General features: G+C 38.8%; 1 protein-coding gene and 1 long non-coding RNA gene across 2 annotated transcripts; one reads left to right on the top strand and one right to left on the bottom strand.

Annotated features, from left to right (window-relative positions):
- Nucleotides 1-10,139: 10,139 nt before the first annotated feature.
- Nucleotides 10,140-22,113, bottom strand: LOC114289026 (subtilisin-like protease SBT3). The gene is made up of 3 exons (XM_082914050.1): nt 21,956-22,113; nt 14,602-15,361; nt 10,140-11,915 (listed from the first exon to the last, which is right to left on the bottom strand). The coding sequence occupies exons 2-3, from the start codon at nt 15,347-15,349 to the stop codon at nt 10,366-10,368; spliced, it is 2,298 nt and encodes a 765-aa protein (XP_082770176.1). The 5' UTR covers nt 15,350-15,361; nt 21,956-22,113; the 3' UTR covers nt 10,140-10,365.
- On the top strand, nt 12,437-12,818 carry LOC145819959 (uncharacterized). Its single transcript, XR_014360788.1, has 2 exons — nt 12,437-12,581; nt 12,638-12,818. It is a non-coding gene; the product is annotated as an uncharacterized LOC145819959 (long non-coding RNA).
- Nucleotides 22,114-27,025: the final 4,912 nt, after the last annotated feature.

Raw genomic sequence — 27,025 nt, 5'->3', positions numbered from 1 at the left:
TGAGTTTATACAAAAATGTTGATTTTTGACTTTTGTAGTAAATTGATGGTGGTATTGTGCATATAAATTGATTGGATATTTAAAAAGTTACTAACTCAAAGATGTTCAAAGGATGGGTGTTATGGAGATTGGATAAGTTATTTGTTTGGGTGATTTAAAGTTGGAGGAGTTCTTTAGCTTGCCATTCCTTAGCATAATTTTATTTAGGATCATTTTTGTAGATGTTGTAATTTTCATTGAAAGCTTTTCCTAATTTGAGATCCTATTTACTAATTGTTAGGATTGGAGGAAGGCATCTCTCCACCTCTTGGAAATTAATTTGTAGAGTTTCAAATCTACACTTTTGCTATTTTTGGAGGTGAGTATACTTACCATGGAAATTACCTTACCTCTATCTTTATTACAAAGTTTGAAAATAATTTTTGAATTAAAGGAAGTGAATGATACATTTCATCATGATATATGTATAAAAAGAAAATCTATAAATTTATTGAGGCCAAGGGTTGAGTTTTAATAAAGATACGATTTCATTTGTATAATGAAGCATTAATTTTTTTATGAGAATTTATTTAAGTTGAGTCTTTCAAATTTTATGATGATGATGATTGAATAACAGTGAAATGTTATGTGAGGGTATTTATTTATTTGATCATATAACCGAATATAGCCTTTGGGGCCACAAGGGCCAAAATGCTTTGGGGTCCTGGGGACCGAAATGTTTTAAGGACCATAAGGGTCGTTGTATGTATAAGGGGTCCTGGGGACCGAAACATTGAAACAAGAATTGAAGTGCTACGATGACATGAGCTATGCTCCTATGGTTATGTTCTGGGTAACGGTACCGTCACCACCTAAGTCGCGAGGTAACGCGACCCTAAGGCTATGTAGTGGATTGTATGATGGACAGGAAATCTTAATGTATTGAAAAGTTATATTTTTGTTTACTTTCATTATCCAAATGTATGTTTTTTTTTTTTCTGCCTTATGAGATTCCTTGGAAAAATCTTGATAACGTTTTATGAAAATTGTATTGCATCATTTTTATTTTTATTTTGTATAAAATGAAGTCCAATTAAGCTCTTATGTTTAGTATCTTTATTTTGAACCCTATTGGTAGGAGCAAGTTTTATAACTCCATGGTATTGGTATACTCATTGGGCTTTAGCTCATTCTTTTAAATAATTTTTTTTCAGATTCATAGACTTTTGTGTGGCTCGCCTCAACTTGGAAGACTAGAATTTTTTTTGAAGGATCACAGGTGGGCATCTTGTGGTTGAGGTTTTGCTTAGGGTCATTCTTGGATGTAAGCTTACCCTTTTTTTTTTATGAAGGAGGTTGATTGTAAAAATTGCTTATGAAGTTGGATGTATTGATGGATTCGTGATTAGTATGTATTATATTTTTTTGGGAGGAAATGCTTGGGAACTATCTTGTAGCATGATAATATTTTTTTTGTCTTTGAATAGATCATCTCATATATGTTAGGCAATTGAAATGTGCTATAGCGTTTGAGGTGCACCCTCTTGGCAGGGTTTTGCCTTGCCAAGATTGGGTCGTTACATTTTTGGTATCAGAGCCAAGTTATGAATCTGTAGACTAGTTATTTTAGAATTAAAGTTGATAGGGTATTGTAGTTAGTAATTCGATTAGTGATGATGTTTAATAGCGATCTAGTATTCTAAGTTTTAATTGTCTTGTTATACAGGCGCGTATGGCAAGGCGAAGAGTTCATAAGAGTCGCCCCCTTATGGAAGTACTTGAGGCTGAGCGAGAGCCACATCTTAGTGTTGGAAATGAAGTTCCACCTCGGGTTCAGGAAGAAGAGATTGAACATGAATCGCATAATGAGCAAACTCAAGAGTCAAGTGCCAATCCAGAAGTGGGACATTCAGATAGAGTCGTACCACCAAGGGTTGACACAGCTCCAGCATTTTTAGACCCTAGTGTGCAGCGCCTTTTAGAGTCAATGGCTAGCCTAGCGGAGAGGCAGACTCACATCCTTGAACAACAGAATGCAGCACAGTCAAGGCCATTTGTGCAACCTACAGAGAACCGCCTCACCGCAATTGAGAGGTTCAAGAAGTTGGGGGCTCCATCATTTTCTGGATCGCCCAATCCTATGGAGGCAGAGGCCTGGTTAAGGAGGGTAGAGCAGATATTTTCTGTGATGGAAGTATCAGACGAGCAGCGAGTTGCACTTGCTAGTTTTATGCTGGTGGAGGAGGCTGAATATTGGTGAGAGGCCACGCAACGCCTACTTACGGCAAGTGGCACCGGAGGATTGACCTGGAACCAATTCACTAAGGTTTTCAATGACAAGTACTTTCCAGCTACCTATCGGTATGAAAAAGAAAGAGAGTTCCTTCGGCTAGAGCAAGGGGATTTGACTGTAGCTCAATATGAAGCTAAGTTCATTTCTTTATCTCGTTTTGCCCCTTCGTTTGTGGATGATGAGGAGGTCAAATGTCGTCGTTTTACAGATGGGTTGGATTTGGACATCAAATCTCGTATCCGAGTATTGGGAATAACTAACTATTCAACCTTGGTTGATAAAGCCTTAACAGTTGAGGAAGATGTCATAGAAATGAAGTTAGCGGAACAACAGAAGAAGCGCCACCTTAGTTCATCCCATCATGAGAACACATTTAATAGACCGTCAAAAAGAGGTGGTCATGGTTATGGTTCAGTCAAGAGCTCTAGTGCATATCAAAAAAATAGAGAGCATCCCACCCCAACCCAAAGCATTTCTAATCAGCGTCATGGACAGTCTAGTGGGACATCATCTCAGTTTACTCGAAGTGTTTGCAAGCAATGTGGGCGGGCACATACAGGTGTTTGTCATGCTGGTACCGACTTGTGTTTTCGTTGTGGCCAGAAGGGTCATTTGGTGAAAGATTGCACAGTTCCTAAAATGACTAATTTGGGAGATACACGAGCTTGCTTCAATTGCGGACAACCCGGACATTTGGCTAGAGATTGCACACGAACTGCTTTATCTGCTAGTACTGGAGTTGGTAGTAATAAAATTTCAGGTGCCGGCCGAGGGGGAAGCCGAGGAGGAGGTCAGGTTGGGACTCGATTTGGCAAGCAGAATAAAGGAGGTGTTCAATCCGATAGACAAACCTCGCAGGGGAGAGTTTTTGCTTTGACTCAGCGGGATGCTCAGGCTAATCCGGAGGTGGTAACAGGTATTATTTATGTGTTCAGTAGGGAGGCACATGTACTTATTGATCCGGGTTCTACACATTCTTTTGTATCTCTATCATTTTCTTTGCATGCTGATAAACCTATTGAACCTCTAGGCTATTGCTTATCCATTACTACTCCTATTGGGGATTGTGTTATAATTGAGGAGGTATATCGAGGTTGTGTATTACAGTTGGGAGATAGGGAGATGGTAGCGGATTTATTGCCTTTAGAGATGCTTGATTTTGATTTGATTTTGGGAATGGATTGGTTGGCTTCTTACCATGCTTCGGTGGATTGTTATAGGAAAGAGGTAGTATTTTCCAATTTTGGGGAACCTGAATTTAGATTTTGTGGAGATCGATGTGCGTCCCCATCTTATGTTATTTCTGCTATTACCGCTAGAAAAATGCTTAAGAAGGGGTGCCAAGGATACTTAGCCTATGTGATTGACTCCGAATTGAGTGGTCCAAGATTGGAGGATATACCAATTGCGTGTGACTTCATAGATGTTTTTCCTGATGAACTACCTGGATTACCCCCAGATCGAGAAATTGAGTTTGCTATTGACTTAATTCCTGGAACTGCCCCAATTTCTAGTGCACCTTACCGTATGGCCCCAATGGAACTTAAGGAGCTTAAGATACAATTGCAAGAGTTATTGGATAAAGGCTTCATTAGGCCAAGTGTCTCGCCTTGGGGATCACCTGTGTTATTTGTGAAGAAAAAAGATGGCACCATGAGATTGTGCATTGACTATCGGCAGTTGAATAAGGTCACGGTGCGTAATAAGTATCCTTTGCCGCGTATAGATGATTTGTTTGATCAACTTCAGGGAGCATGTGTGTTCTCCAAAATCGATCTCAGATCAGGGTATCACCAACTTAAGATTAAGGAAGAAGACATAGCGAAAACTGCTTTTCGAACTCGCTACGGCCATTATGAATTTCTTGTTATGTCTTTTGGTCTAACTAATGCCCCCGCCGCATTTATGGACCTTATGAATAGAGTGTTCCAACCATACCTTGACCAATTTGTGATTGTATTTATTGATGACATACTTGTTTATTCCAGGAGTCAAAAGGATCATCAACAACACTTGCGGGTGGTATTGCAGACCTTACGAGAAAAGAAGTTGTATGCGAAGTTTAGCAAATGTGAGTTTTGGTTAGATCGTGTCGTATTTTTGGGGCATGTGATTTCGGGTGAAGGTATTTTTGTGGATCCGAAGAAAATAGAGGCTGTGGTGAATTGGGATCGTCCTACTAACGTGACCGAGGTGAGGAGCTTTTTAGGATTGGCAGGCTACTACCGTAGATTTGTAGAGGGGTTTTCATTGATTGCGGCACCATTAACACATTTGACCCGTAAGAATACCAAATTTGAGTGGACGGAGAATTGTGAAAAGAGTTTTCAAGAATTAAAGAAGCGATTAACTTCTGCCCCAGTGCTTACTATTCCGTTAAGTGGTGAAGGATTTATTGTTTATAGTGATGCCTCTCATCAAGGGCTCGGTTGTGTGTTGATGCAACATGGAAAGGTAGTGGCCTATGCATCTAGACAATTGAAGAACCATGAACGCAATTATCCCACCCATGATTTAGAGCTCGCAGCGGTTGTTTTTGCTTTAAAGTTGTGGAGACATTATTTATACGGGGAAAAATGTGAGATATATACTGATCATAAGAGTTTGAAATATTTATTCACACAGAGGGATTTAAATTTGAGGCAAAGGAGATGGGTTGAACTGATTAAGGACTATGACTGCACCATTAATTATCACCCAGGAAAAGCTAATTTGGTGGCCGATGCTCTTAGCCGAAAATCTACAGGGAAATTAACTCACATTCAGGGCATTCAATTTAGTCTCTTACATGAAATAAAATCTATTGGAGTTGATCTAGCAGTTGGGAAGTCGGGATCCTTGTTAGCTACAATTAAAGTGAGACCTTTGTTAGTGGATCGCATTCGAGAAGCCCAAGGGAAAGACTCAATTTTGGAGAAGACCCGAGCTCGAGTGAAAGATGGTACTCTGTTAGACTTTATTATTAAAGAAGATGGTGTGTTGATGTTTAAAAATCGGTTATGTGTTCCAAATGAGCCCGAGATAAAAAGGGAGATATTAGATGAGGCCCATAATTCACCTTATGCAATGCATTCGGGGAGTACAAAGATGTATCGAAATTTAAGAGAAAGTTATTGGTGGCCAAATATGAAGAGAGAAATAGCAGAATTCGTGTCAAGGTGTTTGGTATGTCAGCAGATTAAAACAGAGCATCAACGCCCAGCTGGTTTACTTCAACCTCTTCCTATACCTGAATGGAAATGGGAGCATATTGCCATGGATTTTGTTTCGGGCCTGCCTCGCACACAGAACGGGCATGACTCTATTTGGGTTGTTGTGGATAGGTTGACCAAATCTGCACACTTTTTGGCTACTAAGAAAAACTTTTCACTTGATCGATTAGCAAAAATTTATGTGGATGAAATTGTGAGATTGCATGGTGTGCCGGTATCTATTGTTTCAGACAGAGACTCGCGCTTCACATCCCACTTTTGGCCTAGTCTTCAAAATGCCTTGGGTACTAAACTGAGATTCAGTACAGCTTTTCACCCCCAAACCGACGGGCAATCCGAGAGGACAATTCAAACTTTAGAAGACATGTTGAGAGCTTGTGTCCTAGATTTTCGAGGTAGTTGGGATGAACACTTGACCTTAATAGAATTTGCATATAATAATAGTTATCAATCAAGTATTGGGATGGCTCCCTATGAAGCTTTATATGGGCGAAGATGTAGAACTCCAGTATGTTGGGATGAGGTTGGAGAGAGAAAATTGTTAGGGCCAGAGATTGTTCAAATTACTACCAATAAAGTGCATATTATTCGAGAAAGGTTGAAGGCGGCTCAAAGTAGACAAAAGAGCTATGCAGATAATCGAAGGAGAGATTTGGAATTTCAAGTGGGAGATCATGTATTTTTACGAATCTCGCCATGGAAGGGAGTGATGCGATTTGGTAAGAAAGGCAAACTAAGTCCAAGGTATATTGGGCCATTTGAGATATTAGAGCGCATTGGCAAGACTGCTTATCGTTTGGCCTTACCACCTAGTCTATCTCGCATTCACAATGTGTTTCATGTATCCACATTGAAGAAGTACATGCCTGACCCATCACACGTGTTAGATTTCCAACCAATCCAACTCAAGGATGATTTGTCTTATGAAGAGGAAGCCATAGAGATTGTGGACATGAAGGATCAAGTACTACGTTCCAAGACCATACCACTAGTAAAGGTATTGTGGAAAAATCATGCTTTGGAGGAAGCTACTTGGGAGCGGGAGGATAATATGAAAATTCGATATCCACATCTTTTTCAAGGTATGAACTAGACTAAACAAACGAATAAATTTCGTGGACGAAATTTTCCTTTAGGGGGGTAGAATTATAATATTCCCAACTTTTCATCTAGAGCCAAACACACTCCTATGTTAAACTCCATTTAGGATATCTAAACCCAACTCCAAACTTGATGGTAGGTGTAACCAAACACCCCATTTCAACACAAAAAAAAAAAAAATTAGAAGTGCAGATTTTTTTTTTCTTCATTCTTCATTCTCTAACTTCTCTCTACTTTCTCTCTCATTTTCCTTTACTTTCTTGGAGGCCAAACACCACACCTTTGCTCCACCCTTACACCACCACCTTGACCCACCATCTCCACCACCTCCGGCCACCTTATCTCGCCGGAAAATGGGTCCGGTCGGCACTCCTTGAATCCATCCGAAAATAACACAATAGAAGCACAAACTCTAGATTTTTCTTAATCTTTTGAAGAATCAAAGCATGGGATTTATTTTCTTGATGGATTAGAGGCTTGTACTTGGTAAGAATCTTTCTCTAAAAGTTTAGTTGAAGGTTTTACATATTTTGAGTTAGAGATGATGAAATTTTTGTGTTTTAGATCTATTATGATTTGGGGTTTGCTTGTTGAATTTTATACTCTCAATTAGTTTCCATGAATGTTTTACATGTTTAAAAAAAAAAAATGGTCAATTTGATGGTTGATTTGGAGATTTAGATTTTTGGGTTAATCTAGGGTTTGAATGTGATGTAAAAATTGGGGATTTTGGTGTTAGGGAATTTATATGTTGAAATTGAGTTGATAAATGATGGATTGGGTATCTCTATGTTCTATGGAGGAATTTTATAAGTGATTGAAGAGATTTTACTTAAGTTGTTGAGTTTATACAAAAATGTTGATTTTTGACTTTTGTAGTAAATTGATGGTGGTATTGTGCATATAAATTGATTGGATATTTAAAAAGTTACTAACTCAAAGATGTTCAAAGGATGGGTGTTATGGAGATTGGATAAGTTATTTGTTTGGGTGATTTAAAGTTGGAGGAGTTCTTTAGCTTGCCATTCCTTAGCATAATTTTATTTAGGATCATTTTTGTAGATGTTGTAATTTTCATTGAAAGCTTTTCCTAATTTGAGATCCTATTTACTAATTGTTAGGATTGGAGGAAGGCATCTCTCCACCTCTTGGAAATTAATTTGTAGAGTTTCAAATCTACACTTTTGCTATTTTTGGAGGTGAGTATACTTACCATGGAAATTACCTTACCTCTATCTTTATTACAAAGTTTGAAAATAATTTTTGAATTAAAGGAAGTGAATGATACATTTCATCATGATATATGTATAAAAAGAAAATCTATAAATTTATTGAGGCCAAGGGTTGAGTTTTAATAAAGATACGATTTCATTTGTATAATGAAGCATTAATTTTTTTATGAGAATTTATTTAAGTTGAGTCTTTCAAATTTTATGATGATGATGATTGAATAACAGTGAAATGTTATGTGAGGGTATTTATTTATTTGATCATATAACCGAATATAGCCTTTGGGGCCACAAGGGCCAAAATGCTTTGGGGTCCTGGGGACCGAAATGTTTTAAGGACCATAAGGGTCGTTGTATGTATAAGGGGTCCTGGGGACCGAAACATTGAAACAAGAATTGAAGTGCTACGATGACATGAGCTATGCTCCTATGGTTATGTTCTGGGTAACGGTACCGTCACCACCTAAGTCGCGAGGTAACGCGACCCTAAGGCTATGTAGTGGATTGTATGATGGACAGGAAATCTTAATGTATTGAAAAGTTATATTTTTGTTTACTTTCATTATCCAAATGTATGTTTTTTTTTTTCTGCCTTATGAGATTCCTTGGAAAAATCTTGATAACGTTTTATGAAAATTGTATTGCATCATTTTTATTTTTATTTTGTATAAATTGAAGTCCAATTAAGCTTTTATGTTTAGTATCTTTATTTTGAACCCTATTGGTAGGAGCAAGTTTTATAACTCCATGGTATTGGTATACTCATTGGGCTTTAGCTCATTCTTTTAAATAATTTTTTTTCAGATTCATAGACTTTTGTGTGGCTCGCCTCAACTTGGAAGACTAGAATTTTTTTTGAAGGATCACAGGTGGGCATCTTGTGGTTGAGGTTTTGCTTAGGGTCATTCTTGGATGTAAGCTTACCCTTTTTTTTTTATGAAGGAGGTTGATTGTAAAAATTGCTTATGAAGTTGGATGTATTGATGGATTCGTGATTAGTATGTATTATATTTTTTTGGGAGGAAATGCTTGGGAACTATCTTGTAGCATGATAATATTTTTTTTGTCTTTGAATAGATCATCTCATATATGTTAGGCAATTGAAAGGTGCTATAGCGTTTGAGGTGCACCCTCTTGGCAGGGTTTTGCCTTGCCAAGATTGGGTCGTTACAGCAAACCAGTGCAATTCCTTTTACGGACCATTATTATAATTGAGCAAAAATTCACTCAGAGCTGCTGAATTTTAACATGTCAAGGCAAATCTCTCTTGACGGAATTTAAAGTAGGGAAATGATAGAGAGCTCTAAATATAGAGCTTTAATTTGAGTTCTAATGATGTGTCAAAGCCCAAAAAAAAAAAAAAAAAAAAGTAAGGCACAAACATCACATCAGAATGGAGTCTACCTTTCCATTAGAGCTATTAGATATAGAGTTCTCGAAATGTGTGACTTGAATTTAGCCCGACTTTTATGCCCACCCACGTATCTATCTTTGTACACCACTTTTGTTTTGTTTTTCATCTCAGGTTTTACATTTCATTTCAAATAAAAAAAAAAAAACAAAAAAGATAAACAGAGGAGAGAAGAAAGAGACCCAAATCGCGACCCAACCTCGCCGATTTCTGTGTGTGCCGACGAGGTTGGTGCTGCCGCTGACGAGGCTCGTGCTGGTTCCATGTGTGCGGGTGCTTCTGCTGCTGCTCCGTGTGCCGACAGAGGAGAACGAACCACGACGGGAGACAAACGACGGACTGAGACGGCGAATGACGGACGACGATTTATGCACTGTTAAACAGATTTTTCATTCAGGTTCATCTCTGTTAAACAGATTTGTTGAAACAGGTTCAACAGACTCGACAGATTTTTTGAAAGGAATTACACTGTTAAGAAAGTGTTAAACAGATTTTTCATCTCTGTGAATTATTCATCTCAATAACAAATATACATCAACGTCCCTTTTATTCATCTCTGTTAAACAACCAACAGATTTTTCAACCAAATACATCAAGGCTCCTTCTTCTTCTCTACTCTGTTTATCTTTTTTGTTTTTTTTTTTATTTGAAATGAAACGTAAAACCTGAGATAAATAACAAAACAAATGGGGTGTACAAAGATAGATACGTGGGTGGGCATAAAGGTTAGGCCAAATTCGAGCCTCACATTTCGAGCCACCAATCTTTTTTGTTAATTTTTTATAAATTAAAAAAAAAATAAATAAAACATAAAACCATCATTAAGTTGTCATTTCATCCATTTAATTAGTGTTGTCAAATTTTGACTTTTTTTTGTATGGATAATGATATATAAATACAAAATTCATATTTAATTTGTATACATAATAATGTAACTTAGTATAAATCATTTATTTTAAAACAAAACATCATAAAAATACATTTGTTTATTCACCAAAATGATACTGCTATATCATTTTTATATTTTTTTTTTATGAATTTGTTTATTTGATTAGCATTTTCTTTTTAGTACGGTAGCATGCCAAATTTGACTTTTGACATGCCATTTTGGGAATTCACACCTTTCATGCTCCCTCTTGGTTAAGGTGCAAAAGCAGCAACAACAGGACTTCTCACTACATGCTTGCCCTTAACCTCATTCCAGCTTAAATACCCATAATTCACAATAGAATCACTTTGGATCCTGACATCTCCAACTCCAGCATCAACCTCTACTGTCATGCTGAACTTGGCTGTGCTGTATTTTCTGTGGAAGGCTATCGTCGGTGGCTCCACGACCACTTTCATGCCTAGCGGAGCGTTCACCACAGCACGGTAGACCGAGGAGCTATTCACTACACTTGTCAACACCCTTTTAAAGGTGTAACTTGTAGTGTTAGTGTTGTTGAGGAGGATCATAAAAGAAGGGTAGTTAAGATCAAGACTAGCTTGATCACAACTGAAATTTGATCTCTTGGCGATGATCTTGATCTGTTGGTTTGTGTAGTTCATTCCACACAAGTAATTGATGTAGTCTTGAGCCTCCAAGTCATAAACAAGCCCTGGGTCCATGGCTCTTACAGGATCTATGTGCCCTGACCCATAATCAAGAGGAGTCCCGGCTACTCTGGTGGTCATATCGATGATCATGCCGTTTGTGTTGTCGATGACGTAAGCCGTGGTCATCAATGCTGATCTGATGGCAGCTGGACTCCATTCCTTGTGGACCGCTTTTAGTAGTGTTGATACACCGGCGACGTGGGGACACGACATGGACGTACCAGAGAGAAGCGCGAAATCACTAAGCAAATAGTCATCTCCAATCAGCGCAATTCCTCTGTTTGGTGCATAAGCAGCTAGAATATTAACTCCAGGTGCCAAGATATCAGGTTTCAGTATCCATGGCGATTGATGGGCGGGTCCTCGTGACGAAAACCTTGCCACTATAGGGGCCGGTTTAGTACCCAAAACTGTCAGTTGAAACTTAATACTCACAGTCGTATTCTTCCCTTTGATTAGGTAGTCTTTGATTGAATTTCCGACTTCTGGGATCACTGCAACGTATGGATTGTTGAAAGCACTTGGGGGGAGAAAAATGGCGGAGTCGGTACTGAAGATAGCTCCTGCAGCTCCAGCTCTGTCTGTTTCAAACGTGTTAAATCCGAATGATTTGCTGAAGTCGCAGAACACGTACTTCCCGGCAACATCTTTAGGGTCAAGAGAATAGTCGTCGCAGATTTCTTTGCTCCTATTTCCATGGCCAAAGTATATAGGGACTCTGGAGACTAACAAGTCTAATGGGTAGATAGATTTTCCGCTGACGGTGAGGTCCCCGTAGTCACCAAGTGTCACTTCGGCAGCATAATCTCGATCAATGGTCCCCGCTCCAATGGTAGCGATCCATGGAGCTCCATTGAAGATTGTAAAACCACGAGGACCACTATTTCCGGCTGCGCATACCACAATGATCCCCTTTTCCATGGCTGTAAAAGCTGCCACTGCAATTGGGTTTTGTTCAAAAGCAGTCTCATTGAAAACCAACGACAATGACATGATATCGACACCATCAGCTATGGCTTGGTCCATGCCGGCTATAGTGTCAGATGCAGCGGCTTCATAAGTGGTGTTGAAGAAAATCACTTTGTACATGGAGTTAAAATAATTATATAGAGAAAGAGAGCGAAATTGTGTATCTCTTTTATTATTGTATGGTATCTGTGTTGTTAACTCCTTTATATAGAGGAGAGATTACATAATTTGGAGGAGCCATTGAGCAGCTTACCGAAAGTGGCCGAAAGGCTTACAGAAAAGAAACACTAATGATGAAAGCAAGCAATCACTAACCTATTATAATGCTAACATATTATAATAACCTATTATATAATATTATACACTAACATATGAATAACATATTATAATAGGATAGGTTATTATATAATATTAACAGCCCCCTCAAACTCAAGGAGGATAGACACTAACCAACTTGAGTTTGGAGAGAGTAACAAAACAAGAAAATAAATTGACAAATAAAAGTGGATAGGAGACACTGTATGGTCGTGTCAGACCGTTGGTGAAGACACTGTATGGTCGTGTCAAACTGTTGTAGCAAGACAGTTTATGGGGTCATGTTGGACCGGTGTAGAAGACAGTTTACGGGGTCATGTCGGACCGTTGTAGCAGGACAGTTTACGAGGTCATGCTGGACCGATGTAGCAGACACTGTGTGGTCGTGTCAGACCGTTGTAGAAGACAGTTTATGAGGTCATGTCGGACCGTTGTAGAAGCTGACCGGAATCAATGTCGGGACAGTTTACGGGGTCATGTCGGACCGTTGTAGAAGCTGACCGGAATCAATGTCGGGACAGTTTACGAGGTCATGTCGGACCGGTGTAGAAAATTGTGGTGGTGCACCAAGGGGGCGACTCAGGGAGTGCGCCATGAGCGACCTATACATGATACTGTGTATAACCCCCCCTCAAACTCAAATAGGTGTGAAGATAGAAACCTATTTGAGGTTGATCTCTAATATAAATAAAACAAAGTTGTTGTGCAAATTTGTATGTGTTGTTGTTTTGTTTTGTTTTGTTTTTTTTTTTTTTTTTTTTAAATAAAAAATGTAATGGAAAATTATGTGAAAAGGGCTGGCTCACTTTCCGTGAAAAAGTGTTTAAAATAAATAAATAAAAGAGGGAAGTGAGTGCTGGTGTGGGGTGGTGGGAAATGATTTGAGTGCAGAGTGGCTGTGAAAGGTTGTTTGGTGGGTGGAATTTTTTTTTTTTTTTTTTGTGTTTGTTTTTTTTTTTTTTAATACAATATATCTCCCTCATTGAGTTTCCAATTCGGTGGAGAATAAAGAAAAGAAAAGAAAGGGGATCATTTGGTGGAAGAAAAAAAAAAGGAGCTGTGGGGAACATGGGGTGATTAAAATAAAATAAAATAAAATAAAATAAAATAAAAGTTAGATGGTGAAAATTATTGTTAGCCAGAGAGAACGCATGTGGGTTGTTGGGCTGATGTCATCTTCCGTGAATATTGGCTCGAGCACGGATACAGGACGGGGCCGCGCTGTTTTTTTTTTTTTTTTTTTTTCATTAGCACCATTTGAATCTCCAACTTGCACGGTGATTGAAGAGCTTTGTGGGGATGTTAATGGAGAAGACGTTAATTGCTCCTGTTCAAATGAGTCCAATTTCAAGCATTGGGCAGATTCCTCTTCGTCACAAACTTCAGCAAGATCACCGTTTTGGTCATCTCCAACAACTGAAGAGCTACATTGTTCATCTGAAATGTCCAAGACTTTGCTGCTCTCTTCCTGGACTAATACATCAGCTGTTTGTACCATCGTCACATCACCTGCAGAACTATTCTCAGGTCTCATAGAACACAAGGTTCCTTCCACTATGTTAGCATTATCAAGCTCATCCACAGCGTCATCTGAATTTGAGTTACAAGATTTTCTTGAAGCCGCAGCGTGTCCTCATTGACCACGATTTTGCATGTGTGTGTGTGTGCCGTGTGTGATGTGTGAAGCTGGGTGTATGGCAGTGATGGGTGTGTGTGTGTGTGCTGGGTTTGTGTTAGAGAGAGAAGAGAGAGAGAGAGCTAGTGCATGTCCGTAGTATTCGACGGAGCTGGGGTGGTGAGGTTGTCTGTGTGTTTCCTGGAAGAGAGAGTTGCCGAGAAGGAGAGGTGATGGGTGTGTGTGTGAGCTGCTGGTCTGTGTTGGGTGTGCTGGGTGTGTTCTGCCATGTGTTGGGTGTGTCTCGTGAGAGAGATGCGGCTATGTGCAGAGGATTGAAACCAGATGCAAGGAAGGCCGGTGTCGCGACGGAGCTTCGGCAAAGGGACATCGACGTGCAAGCGGCGGTGGTCTCCGGCGACTGAACAGTAGTGCACTCAGCAGGTTGAAGAAAGGAAGTTTCAAGGTGTGTATAGAAAATTCGAGCGGACTAGGTTGAGGTCCAGCGGGCGGCTAAGGTGAGGTTGCCGCCCGCCGGGGAAGCGAAAATATTAGGTTCTAAACCTGCTCTGATACCAAGTTAAAATAATTATATAGAGAAAGAGAGCGAAATTGTGTATCTCTTTTATTATTGTATGGTATCTGTGTTGTTAACTCCTTTATATAGAGGAGAGATTACATAATTTGGAGGAGCCATTGAGCAGCTTATCGAAAGTGGCCGAAAGGCTTACAGAAAAGAAACACTAATGATGAAAGCAAGCAATCACTAACCTATTATAATGCTAACATATTATAATAACCTATTATATAATATTATACACTAACATATGAATAACATATTATAATAGGATAGGTTATTATATAATATTAACACATGGCAAGCCGGACCTTCGGTGCCATTCCAATCGCGGTTCCCTTGGCATAATTGAAGTAACTGGCGTCCTGCACGGGGCTTCCGGCTGCTGTCGATGATGTATGGGTCCCGTGTCCATCATAATCCCTCGGAGAATCGTAGTCGTCCCTTGTGGAGATGTTCAAGCCTGCTTCCTTCATCCCTTTACTGAATGAGCGTGCTCCAATGAGTTTCCGGTTACAGTTAGAAGAGTTGAACTCTACACCAGACTCGCAAATACCGCGCCATCTCTCTGGCACGGGGGGCATTTCATCATCTCTGAAACTCTCACTTTCCGGCCAAATTCCAGTGTCAAGAACGCCGATGATCATATCATCCCCAAAATTGGCTGCGGGCCATAACCCAACATTTGGTTCCAGGCCGAGAAACTTCGGGGAATGTGTAGTCTGAAGCTTTCCAAAGGTTTCTGGGTACGTGGCAACGTGACCAGGCATTTTCTCCAGCTGATCAAGTTGGGACTGAGACAGCACTGCACTAAAGCCATCCAAGACATGGTTGTAGGTATAAAGATGCGTTGGAAGAACACCATTCGGCGAAGACAGGGATGAGAGAGTTGACATATACCAACTATGATGATCTGGGAAAGGAGAAGGCATAGCTGATTTGTCCACGTGGATGATGTATGTCCTACGATCATCCGCAACAACAGCTGCTGACATGCCAACTAAAAGTAGGAAGAAACAAAGGAACTTGAAAAAGACAGAGCAACCCATTGTTGGGGAACACTGAAAGCAGACAACTGAATTTAGTTTAATCAGTCCAATGACAATAAGTTATATATACTGCTCTGGCAACTAAAGTCGAAGCGATGAAACCAACAAAAAAATCATAGATATTCAAGATTTTGATAAACAGCCGGCCATGGATGCCATGACGGCTGCAAATACTACTACATAGTTGTACCCACCCAAAACTATATCGCACCACAAACCATGCTGAACTACTGCATGATGGTATCAACAGAGTTCTGCTATGCTAAGTGAATATATTCATGATTTTGATTTAAAAAAAAAAAAAAACTAGAGAAACTAATATATTAGTAAGGACAAGAGAATGAAAGAAAAAACTTTATCACATTTCAATAAAGAAATGAAATAAGGACAAGATAAGGAAAGAAAATACTTTATCAGATTTCAATCAAGAAATGAAATAAAGGGTTCCTTTTACAATCATTTAACTAGGGCAGTAAAGAAGCCGAGCCAAGTCAAATTTTAGTATATTTGGCTTGTTTATTAAGATTTTAGTGACTTGGAGCTTGAGCTCGAGTCCAATGAAAATTTAACGAATCGAGCTCGAGCTGAGTTGGCTTAGACTTAACTCGAGCTCGAGCCTGTTCACGAGTCTTAATTAGTTCAAAAATTTATAAATTTATACTTCCGTATGAGACTAAAGTTACAATTAAAATTTTGATTATACAATTATATATACAATATATATAAATATTCTAAAAAAAAAGTCAATATTTTATTAAAATAATAATATCTACTACCACTATTATATAAATATATTATTTATGGTTAACTCTTATTTATATTTATATTTTTCAAATATATAAATAACATATTTATCTTATTTTTTGTACATATTTTTACATTATTTAATATATAGATAATAAATATTAAACGAGTCAACTAACGAGCCGAGCTTATGAGCTGAATTTTAGAATGTTTAGACTTGTTTATTAAAAATTTAACGAGTTCGAGTTCGAGCTCGAGCTCGAGCTCGAACGCAAAAAAAAATTAACGAACCGAACGAGCCGAGCTCAAGCCTATTCATAAACGAGTCTGTTTATTTGCTGTCCTATTTAAGACAATATGAAAATAAGAGGATGATAAATTGGAAGGGGACTGACTCAAAATATACTGACTTCCTTGGCCCTCTCCCTCTTCTTGAAACTACCGATCCCTTTGTTCCAACTGAAAACACCTTCTAAGAAAAAATATTTCTGTCGTAAACATTTTGACTAGGGGTGGAACAAGAATTTTGTTCAGGAGAGGCCAATATATATGCATAAAAAATATTGAGTTAGTTTTGATACATTTGCAACTGAATATAACTGCTTATATAAATGTTGTGAAAGAAGTATTTCATAAAAAAATTATATAAATCTAATAAAAAGTTTTTTTAATTTTTCAAAATTTTGAACTGTTAGATCCAAGTATACAATCGGTTAAACCACTATTTTAAGTTATTTATTGATTAATATAATTTAGTATTTTAGCCACAAAAAACAAAATGAGTTATTTTAGTCACAAAAAACAAAACATCACATCCAACCCGTAATCATTACACTCTTCTCTCACAAAAAAAAACCAAAAAATCCAAAAAGTTAACCCACTTCCCAAATCAACCCTAAGATCTCTGAAACATGACCTCAAATTTACATTCAATAACATTATCTCTGAAACATGACCTCAAATTTACATTCAATAACATTGAATGTGACCTGTTTGATTATTTAGAGGTCAATCAGTTAAGACTCCAACTCCTGTTATGTTATTGTGAATAAATTTAGGAGTGAAATTTTAAATTGTCTAACGTTACTCATAAAAAGGTATATATACTATTTTATTTTAAAATTAAAAGAATAAGTTGTATGTACCTTTTGTATTAATAAAATTGACTCAATAAAATTGATACTATTGTTTAAAATAAAAAAATATTAGGAATCATTTTCATTATACATTGTTAAATATTAATGAAATAAAAAGTTAGTAAGATAATTTTTATAAAATTAAAAAATCATCCCATTATATATTTTACAAATATTCATAAATAAAAAAGTAATAATAAATTGTAAAAAATCAAAGGGGGCCAAGACCCCTCCAGCCCCTACACGGTTTCGGCCCTGATTTTGATTCAGAATCTTTGTTATCAACTACATCAAACTGCACAAGTTTCTAGTGCTAATATCCCTAGATAACAAAATATAAATTAACAAGCAAAGACAACAATCCTAGTAACTAACGCAGAGGTTTCTGTAGTATTGATATCCTAGATAACAAAATATAAATTAACATTCAAAGACAACAATCCAAGTAAGCAAGAGCAGTTCAATCATTACAACTGTTAAATATGGACCAACCCCATGCAACCATGCCTCCAGATACAGAATCTGGAGCAAAGGTATTCAAAACCAATTCGCATTGTAAGATAAATAGACAGAGAGAGAATAAATTGTATGTATATATTGATATATGTTGTTGATGTATGATACAAGATTGATATGTTTCTGTATTGTATGTGATACATTCAAAGAGGAATGAACTCTCTCTTTATAGAGAGAAGAATGGTTACATTGGATACCAAAGTGCTCCACTATCACCGAAAGCAAAAAGGAAAGCATAAACCTATACAATTAATAATTATACTAAAGCTAAAGATTCAATTAACAATTTAACAATTATATTAACAGCCCCCCTCAAACTCAAGGAGGATAGGTACTAGCCAACTTGAGTTTGGAGAGAGTAACAAAACAGAAAAATAAGCTGACAATTAAAAATGGGATAGGAGACACTGTATGGTCGTGTCGGACCGTTGTAGCAGACAGTTTACGGGGTCATGTCGGACCGTTGTAGCAAACACTGTGTGGTCGTGTCAGACCGATGTAGAAGACAGTTTATGGGGTCATGTCGGACCGTTGGAGAAGACAGTTTATGGGGTCATGTCGGACCGATGTAGAAGCTGACCGGAATCAATGTCGGGACAGTTTATGGGGTCATGTCGGACCGTTGTAGAAGACAGTTTACGGGGTCATGTCGGACCGATGTAGCAGGACAGTTTACGGGGTCATGTCGGACCGTTGTAGCAGCTGACCGGAATCAATGTCGGGACAGTTTATGGGGTCATGTCGGACCGTTGTAGAAGACAGTTTATGGGGTCATGTCGGACCGGTGTAGAAGACAGTTTATGGGGTCATGTCGGACCGGTGTAGAAGACAGTTTATGGGGTCATGTCGGACCGTTGTAGAAGACAGTTTACGAGGTCATGTCGGACCGATGTAGAAGATTGTGGTGGTGCACCAAGGGGGCGACTTAGGGAGTGCGCCATGAGGTGGCTTGAACATGATACTGTGTATAACCCCCTCTCAAACTCAAATAGGTGTGAAGATAGAAACCTATTTGAGGTTGAAACAAAGGGATTGATAAAGCGGACTGGTGTAGAAGACACTGTATGAGTGTGTAGAGAGGCTGCCCAAAAGATATACATGGATGTAGATATCGAGCCCTCAAAAGTCGTGCCCTCAAAAGGTGTGCCCGCACCCTCAAAAGGCGTGTCATCAAAAGGCGTGCCCGAGTCATCAAAAGGCGTGCCATGAAAAGGCGTGCCAGGTTGTCGGCGTCAAGAGGCGCGCGATGCGCGTGGCTGCCTCGGCTATATAACCAAGACTGAACCTGAGGCTGAGGCAGAGGCTGAGACAAAAAACCTGCGAATTTCTCTGAAAAACTCTTCGTTGTGCTGAGAGAAAGAGTCTGGAACACTCTGTTGCGAGAGATAGTCTGTAATACTCTGTTGCCCAGAAAATGGCTTCGTCTTCCCGCGGGCTGCTTACCCTCTTTCCCGACCTCAACGAGTCCACAGGAGAGAGAACTGGTACGGTGGCCAGTGAACCTCAACCAAACACCGCTGGGTTTGCTCCGCTGAACTTTCCGATGCGGTCTGTGGAGCAAAAAATGGCGGTGCAGACGGATGTGGAAGCCAATCAGTACACTCTGAAGTCATGTGTGGAGACCATGACTGCGGTCACAAATTTGTCGAACCGGCTGCAGAGTAGGACTAATGAGGTGCAGTAGTTAAACTCCCAGCTGGCTCTGCTCCAACGCATGTATAAGGATGCGCGAGCAGAGATAAGCGTGCTAAGGGCAGAAAACAAGGAGCTGAAGCGGAAGGCCACCGTGATGTTCCGATTTGGAGGGCCGTCATATGCTGCAGTGGAGGAGCAGGGAGTAGTGATCGTGCCCAGTGGAGTGGGAAACACGGAGGCAACACTTGCAAGGCCCGCTCAGGACGGAGGCAAGAAGAAGAGACCGGCGGCAGAGTAGAGATAAAAAAATCCCACTGTGTGGGTGTTTTTTTTTTTTTTTTTGGGGTTTGTAGAACTGCGAACGGAGTTGAGCTCCGATATGAATAAAACAATGATGTTTGGCAAACCGAATGGCATGAATGAGGAGAGAATCAGTTGGCGAGAATGGTTTATATATATATATATATATATATATTTATAAAATCTGAATGTTGAAAATCGAAAAAAAATGAAGTAACTCTGAAAAATCTGAATTTGGACAAAAGTGGGTGGATGGTATGGTGCAGAGTGGCATATATTGGTGCCTGACACCCTGTCCGAGAAGCATGCACTGGTGGGGCAAAAGTGGGTAGTGGATGTTGTGGGATAATATTGTATAAGAACAGTGGAAGCTTTGTTGTGTTGTGTTGGTGGTTCAGGGAGCATGTGCATGTGCAGAAAGAGAGAATATGTGGGTGTGAGATGATGGTGCATGTGCAGAAAGAGAGAATATGTGGGTGTGAGATGACCGTTCTTGGTCCTCATCATCATGAACTACGAGAAGATTGCAAGCTTTGAAACTCGACCTGAGTGAACTGGTTTTGGAGACATGGATTTGGTTTTAGAGCCATTAATCTGGATCAACAAGGCTGCAATGTAGCCCTACAAATCTGCCATTTTCCACAGACGCAATCTGCCACTTCTCACTCCGGACAATCACGTCGATCTGATCTGATCTGATCTCGTCAACACCTCCGGGTTGTCCCTCTTGGCAGCCGCAACTCGCAGTGAAGCGATCGGTGGAGAGCTCGAAGGCGAAGGGCTTGTTGAGGACGTCCTCGGCGCCCTTGACGGTGAGGACGCCGCGGGGGAAGGAGGCGCGTGTGACGGAGGAGTCCTTGAACCAGAGGAGCTTGCCTTGTTTGAGGACGAACCAGCGGTGTCTTGATGTAGTCGCCTTGAGTTTGTTTCCATATTTTTCTTCACATCGGCAACAGTGTGTTGAGGGTTCACTTCGATTTCGAAGTGAGTGCCTTTGAGCGTTTTGACGAAGATTTTCATGTTTGAATTTGTGGGTAAGAAAATCGAGTGTCTGAATCCGATATCTCGGTGGCCGATTAGCAAGAGAAAGCCAACACAAAGTGAGAAATAGAGTGACCGAAAACCCAGAAACAGACCAAGGAGAGGAAGGAGAAGAAGAAGGGTTCATGTGAAACCCATTGTTGGGAATGATGATTCTTGGCGAAGATTGGAGAAATAGGTTGGGTCTGTTGTTGTTGTTGGGGTTAGACATGGGATTGAAGGGAGAAGGAGAGGAGGGTGTTGAGGGTGTAGACGAAGTGTTCGACGAAAGTCCCAACCGAGTTTTGGCTTGGCTGATGAGGGATAACAAGAGGGTCTCAGGTCCACAGGCTAAGCGAATCATCTCCTTCTCACCAGGTTCTTGAATGAAGATGTAACCCATGAGCTTTGAAGCGTTTTCTGGATCTAAACTCCGGCAACAATTACCACCACTGCCGTGGAATAGGTTGAGGTCCGGCGGGCGGCCAAGGCGAGATTGCCGCCCGCCGGTGAAGCAAAATTACTAGATTCTTAACCTTGCTCTGATACCATGTAAGATAAATAGACAGAGAGAGAATAAATTGTATGTATATATTGATATATGTTGTTGATGTATGATACAAGATTGATGTGTTTCTGTATTGTATGTGATACATTCAAAGAGGAATGAACTCTCTCTTTATAGAGAGAAGAATGGTTACATTGGATACCAAAGTGCTCCACTATCACCGAAAGCAAAAAGGAAAGCATAAACCTATACAATTAATAATTATACTAAAGCTAAAGATTCAATTAACAATTTAACAATTATATTAACACGCATAAACAATTTTAGAATCTTGATTTATGTAATAAGAACACAAAAAGTTAAATGGCAGGTTAGTTTGCGTACAGATATGCTTTGGCAGTTGATCTGTTACATAGTCTTACATGGAACTTTTATGGTGTGTTTGGTTGGACGATTTAAGGACGGATTTGGAAAGGAAAATAGAAAAGGTAGGTGAAATGTGAATAAAATATACTTACATTTCATCTAACTTCACACACCTTTTCCCTTTTCCTTTTCAAATCTCTCTCCAAATCTCCCAACCAAACACAGCGTTTAAGATTAATCTTCAAAACTGTCAGATGCACAACAAACATTGGTGTTCCTGGCTTTCCTGTCAACTTTTATTAAACTTTGGGGTGAATTATATATATATATATATATAGAGAGAGAGAGAGAGAGAGAGGAACAGGGTAGCAACAAGGATACCTCAGATGTAAAGATCCTAATTGTGTACCACTTTGTTCGGAGGATTCAGAAGGCAACAGGTTCCTGCAGATGGCCAAGAGAAGGAACTATAAGTAAACAAAGTACTTAAAATATTGTATTGTAGTATAAACCAGCTATATGGCCCAAAATGCGAAGCAAAAGAAAAGAAAGAAAGAGACAAAGAAACACTCTGTGTACTTGAGCAGTTTAACATTACTAGTTATATCCAAGTGGTCAGCATAACTAAAATTCCGATGGCAATTTTTCCTACAGCCAATAGTATTGAACATATAGCAAAACAAGATGGTCAAGCCAACCTCTACACCGAAGGTAATAAAGTAGATATGCATCCTCAGAAGATAAATTATAACGAACTTAAAACTAACATGAACCAAAATCTTTTTGTCTCCTGCAAACAGTGACAATTTTTTGTTTTTTTATTAGAGAGAGAGAGAGAGAGAGAGAGAGAGAGAGAGAGAGAGAGAAGATATTTTTGCATGACAGTCTTCGCAAAATATCATGAGTCAATAGGGTGTACTAAAACCAGATTGATGTCCACCAGAGAGAGCATCCGGGCAACCAGACACAAAGGGAGTGGGGACAGAATGGGATGGGAAGTAACAGCTTCAAATATGCACAAGGCATAAGCTTGGACATTTATACACCCTATCTATTCCACTTTAGTAGTGGCTGTAAGCATGAAAAAGAAGGGGGAAAAAATCTTCATAAAACGACCAAATATGTAGGAAAGAAAGGATTGCACCGGATAAGATGCAAAGCAATGAGAAAGCATTGTTAATGACTCTTCAAATTCGTAGCGTAGTATTTCCTCATACATTAAATAAACTAGTGAGCTTCCAACAAAGGATAACTCCACAGCACTACTATAGTCTGACCATTAACATAATCAAATTCTTGAAAGATGAATATTCTTGCACATATATATCTACCAATGTGCCTTCCAAGAGTGACAACTTCAAGTCAACATCTCTTATTCTATGGGGGGCATGTTACTTTGTCTCAGAGTAACATGTTACTTTGTTTGACAGTTACTCTGTCTTGTAGTAATAACATATTACTCTAGTTCACAGTAACATGTTACTCTGGTAATATTGTAACAACCCCGACCTTTGATTAACGTTAATCCATGATTAATTATGCCTAATAAGTAATCAAGAAGAAATCCTGAGTTAATTGCATGTATTATGTGCTATATAAGTTTCTATATGTCTATCGTAGGAACATATGTTTCTGTTTTTATTTTGTACTGTGAATTGAAGGCTTTATCGGCATCCGATTGCGAAATTGACTTGGTATATGTGTTATTTGGAATTTTTAGAACATTATGGTAGGTTCAATTGAAATTCGATTTGGAACTAATCAAATTAGAATAATTGATGTCAATAACCCAGCTTAAGTTGAGATTAATTAAATGTCCTAAGCAAGCCTATATAAAGCCTATACACACTACTTGAGCCACCTTTTTCTCATCATCCTTGAGCCTTCAAGAGACAAACGTGGGAGAGGGAGAGATAAGAGAGATTGTGCTCAATCAAAGAATTTGCTAGGAATTGAAGGAATTGAACTTAGAACAACAAGAATCAAGCTTCTAGCTCTCACATTGACATGCTAAGGTAAGAATTTAAGCCTTTGATCTTGTTCTTGAGTTGGTGAATTTATGAATTCAAGAGAATTGAGTGGTTTATTATGAGAAGTGGGCTAGAATGAAGGAACATAGATCATACCATGCTAATGTTCATTTGAGCACAATTTGAGGTTACTTTCAAAGAATCTCCTCTTGCATGTCCTTACCTTGATCTTCTTCTAAGAATTCAACATGTTTTTGAGTTAGACACCTCATTAGATCATGTTTTGAAAGGTTGGACCTTGCACCTTTGCATGCATGATACGTCATGTTATGTTTTCAAAGATTTAGGTTTTGTTTTGGATAATTGGCAAGCTTTTGGGCCTTGATTTTGTGAAATGATTTTGAATTCACTATAGTTTCACCATACAAGTGTTTCCTATAGTTTCCTCAATTTTTTTTCCCCAAAAGACCATGTTTTACAACTTTGAATTTGAGTTTTGAGCTAAGAAGAGCAATCTGGAAATTCCAGAATTCTGCTCTCCGCTCGAGCGGTAGAACCTACGCTCAAGCGACTACTCTGTGATCTTGCACTCCCGCTCGAGCGACCAGAAGTCTGCTCAAGCGTGAAATGCGAGCTCCTAGAAGTTTCATGTTTTTGCAGACCGCTCGAGAGACAAGAGTTGCGCTCAAGCGAGGACCTGAGTCTTACACTCGAGCGACCATCGAGCGTGAAAATCACACAAGTAGTACTTTTTCAAAGTTTGCAGACCGCTCGAGCAAAGGAAGTTACGCTCGAGCGACCACTCACATTTTTCATGTCCGCTTGAGCGCAGGAAATTGTGCTCGAGCATGACCCCTGTTTCTAACATTTTTGACCAAGTGTTTTCAAATGCATTTTTGGTATCCTCATTGCATCTTAGGCATTCCTAGGCCAAGATTAAGACACAACAATGAGGATAAAAGTATAAACACACCAAAATAAGAAAGAGCCAAGTTAATGTTTCTGGGTGTGTAATTCAGTACGTATTTGTTCTGTACCTGTGTAGGTCGCCACAAGATATCTAAATTGCCTACTCTGTCCGTATACTTGAAGCCATTTGTTGTATGTGAGTAATAAATTAGTAAAGCTATGTTCAAGTTAGATTATTTTCTATATATGGAATAAAATCCGTTCTATGAAATGTTATGTTTTGTACTATGAATGATTGTCCAACTCTGATAAATATTTGTGGTATTTTTGCTGAGATTCAAGAATGCTATCTGTACCCGAACCGGAGGTTCCTTATGGACTGACAAGTTTTCTGTACCCGGCTGGAGGTTCCTATATGGAACTGACAAGTTATCCGTTCCTAGTCCGGAGGTTCCTTTATGGAACTAACAAGTTATCCGTACCCGGCCGAAGGTTCCTCTATGGAACTGACAAGTATGATCTATGATGCTCTGTAAATGATCTGTTAGCGCTAACGGATGTACTAAGGACAACTAAGCATGAACTCTGATTCATGTATATGCTCTGAATAAGAATATGAATATGAATCTATCTGGATGTAAACTCTAGTTTCTGAACTGATTTTTGGGACATCATTCATTTAATCCTTTACTCTGTTATTATTCACTGGGCTCCCGCTCACTATTTATTTATTATGTATGTAGGTGAGCAGGCTCGTGACCAAACTTAAGATGATGCTTGAAGAATTTTGTGTTTGTCAGCCAACTTTTGTGCCTCCCGAGGAGGTTCCGGATTAAGCCAAGTCTTGTAGTCATGTTTTATGGATGTTTAAGACTTTATTTCTTTTGGCTTACGGACAAAATTTCTGTTTATATGTACATGGGATGACATATAATTACTGTATCTTTTGACGTCATATGTATACTTCTAAAATTTAAGATTATCTGTCCCGTGTATGTCTGCACAGCTCGATGGACTATGTATGTTTTTATATATCTGCTTCCGCAACCCCTATTCATATGTTATTCTATTCAGAGGTCTTGGGTAATCCAATGATTACTGGCCGGTTACAATGCTAAATCTATAGGGACGGGTTTGGGTCGTGACAGAGTGGTATTAGAGCACGTGTTCTACCACACACATGAGTCCATACGAGCTTAGGATGTCCTAGTAAGAAGTAGGGGCAATCCATCTGCATATGTGAATGTGTGTTCATTGAAAATGAAAACTGAATCTGACCATGACCACATGACATTGGAACAAATGATCTGAATGTTGTGGAAAGTACTATCTGCCTATGTTTATAATGCTCTGTTTATAAATGCACAAAGTGGCTATCCTCAAACTTGAACCTAGAATGTCAAGGTTAGTAGGCCGAGATTTTAACCACTAAACTAGTGATTACCCCTAATATTTCTTATGGACCAGGTTTGGTGGCCAAAATATCAATATCCTGTTAATTTTGTTGTTTGTATTTTTTTCTTACCATACTGAGTTGGAGAGAATATTATGTTGGTTCAGTCTTATCTTACCTAGCTTTCCTATATTAACTCGCTGAATCATGGCTTTTTGTTTCTCTGACTTGATAATCTGTCCAAAACTATACTGATTAATGCCATCGGTTGTATCATCTACAACTCATACGTCTCATGTTGCATTAACATCTTTTTTGGAATCATAGGCAATCACCTCTAAGCTGTGCAGTTGGCATGCTTAGTTGAGTGTCTTTATTGGCATGTGCATTAAAAAGAAAAGAAAAAGAGGAGGTACTGTGATGTCTACGCTAAATTTTTGGGTGTACTATGGTGGTAGTGTTTCCTTTTGTTTTAGTAACCAAAGAGTCACCATATACTCACAATTTGCATTACATTTGCTTTTAAATAGTTTTAATTTAAATGACTAACTCTTCCACAGTAGAAAAAGAAATAAAAGAAAGAGGAGTAAAGAATAGTTGATTACCATATCTAACGAAAAATAATAATAAAAAATTTTGAAGTGCAAGATTAAATGAGAAGTTTGAACAATACTCCCAAAAGAATTGATCAAATGAAATATTAGACAAGGGCACAAACACAAACCAATTTGATGTAAATATTGCAAGGTTTGTCAATCTTCATTACAAACTAGTGACTCCACTCCTTGAGATGTTGGTTCAACGGAAAAAAGTTCCAGATCGCCTCTCCCTGATTTGTTCTAGTCCCTTTGTATCATATTGATCTTATGATGTATATATTTTCCTCAAATAATATTGTTTTACAAAAGTATTTCTGGCAGCATTGACGAGATCAGATTTGACTACTCAAATTCACCTCACCTTTTCCTTAGAAACTGCTTGTAAGTCTTTAGTGTTGGCTTATGAGACAATGCCAAGAAACAAAGAACTTCTGTAAGCTCTGACCATTCAATGTGCACCTCATTTTTTTCAACTTGACTAGTAATTTATGGAATGTTAGCTACATAGTTTCCCAAAAACAAAAAAAAAAAAAAAGAGAAAAAAATCTGCTGAGTAATACGAGCCTATGCATAAAAGATG

This window comes from Camellia sinensis, chromosome 2, assembly GCF_055761805.1.
Source record: "Camellia sinensis isolate YWXY chromosome 2, ASM5576180v1, whole genome shotgun sequence".
Classification (NCBI taxonomy): Eukaryota; Viridiplantae; Streptophyta; class Magnoliopsida; order Ericales; family Theaceae; genus Camellia; species Camellia sinensis.
The sequence above is the reverse complement of the archived record's forward strand: the minus strand, read 5'-3'. Positions and strand labels throughout refer to the sequence as shown.

Bases quoted from the DNA above. Each gene is read 5' to 3' on its own strand.
- LOC114289026 (XM_082914050.1), bottom strand. From the start codon at position 15,349: ATGGGTTGCTCTGTCTTTTTCAAGTTCCTTTGTTTCTTCCTACTTTTA. The intron at 11,916-14,601 runs CCATGTGTTAAT...ATTATTTTAACT, and splicing joins GGCACCGAAGGTCCGGCTTG to CCATGTACAAAGTGATTTTC.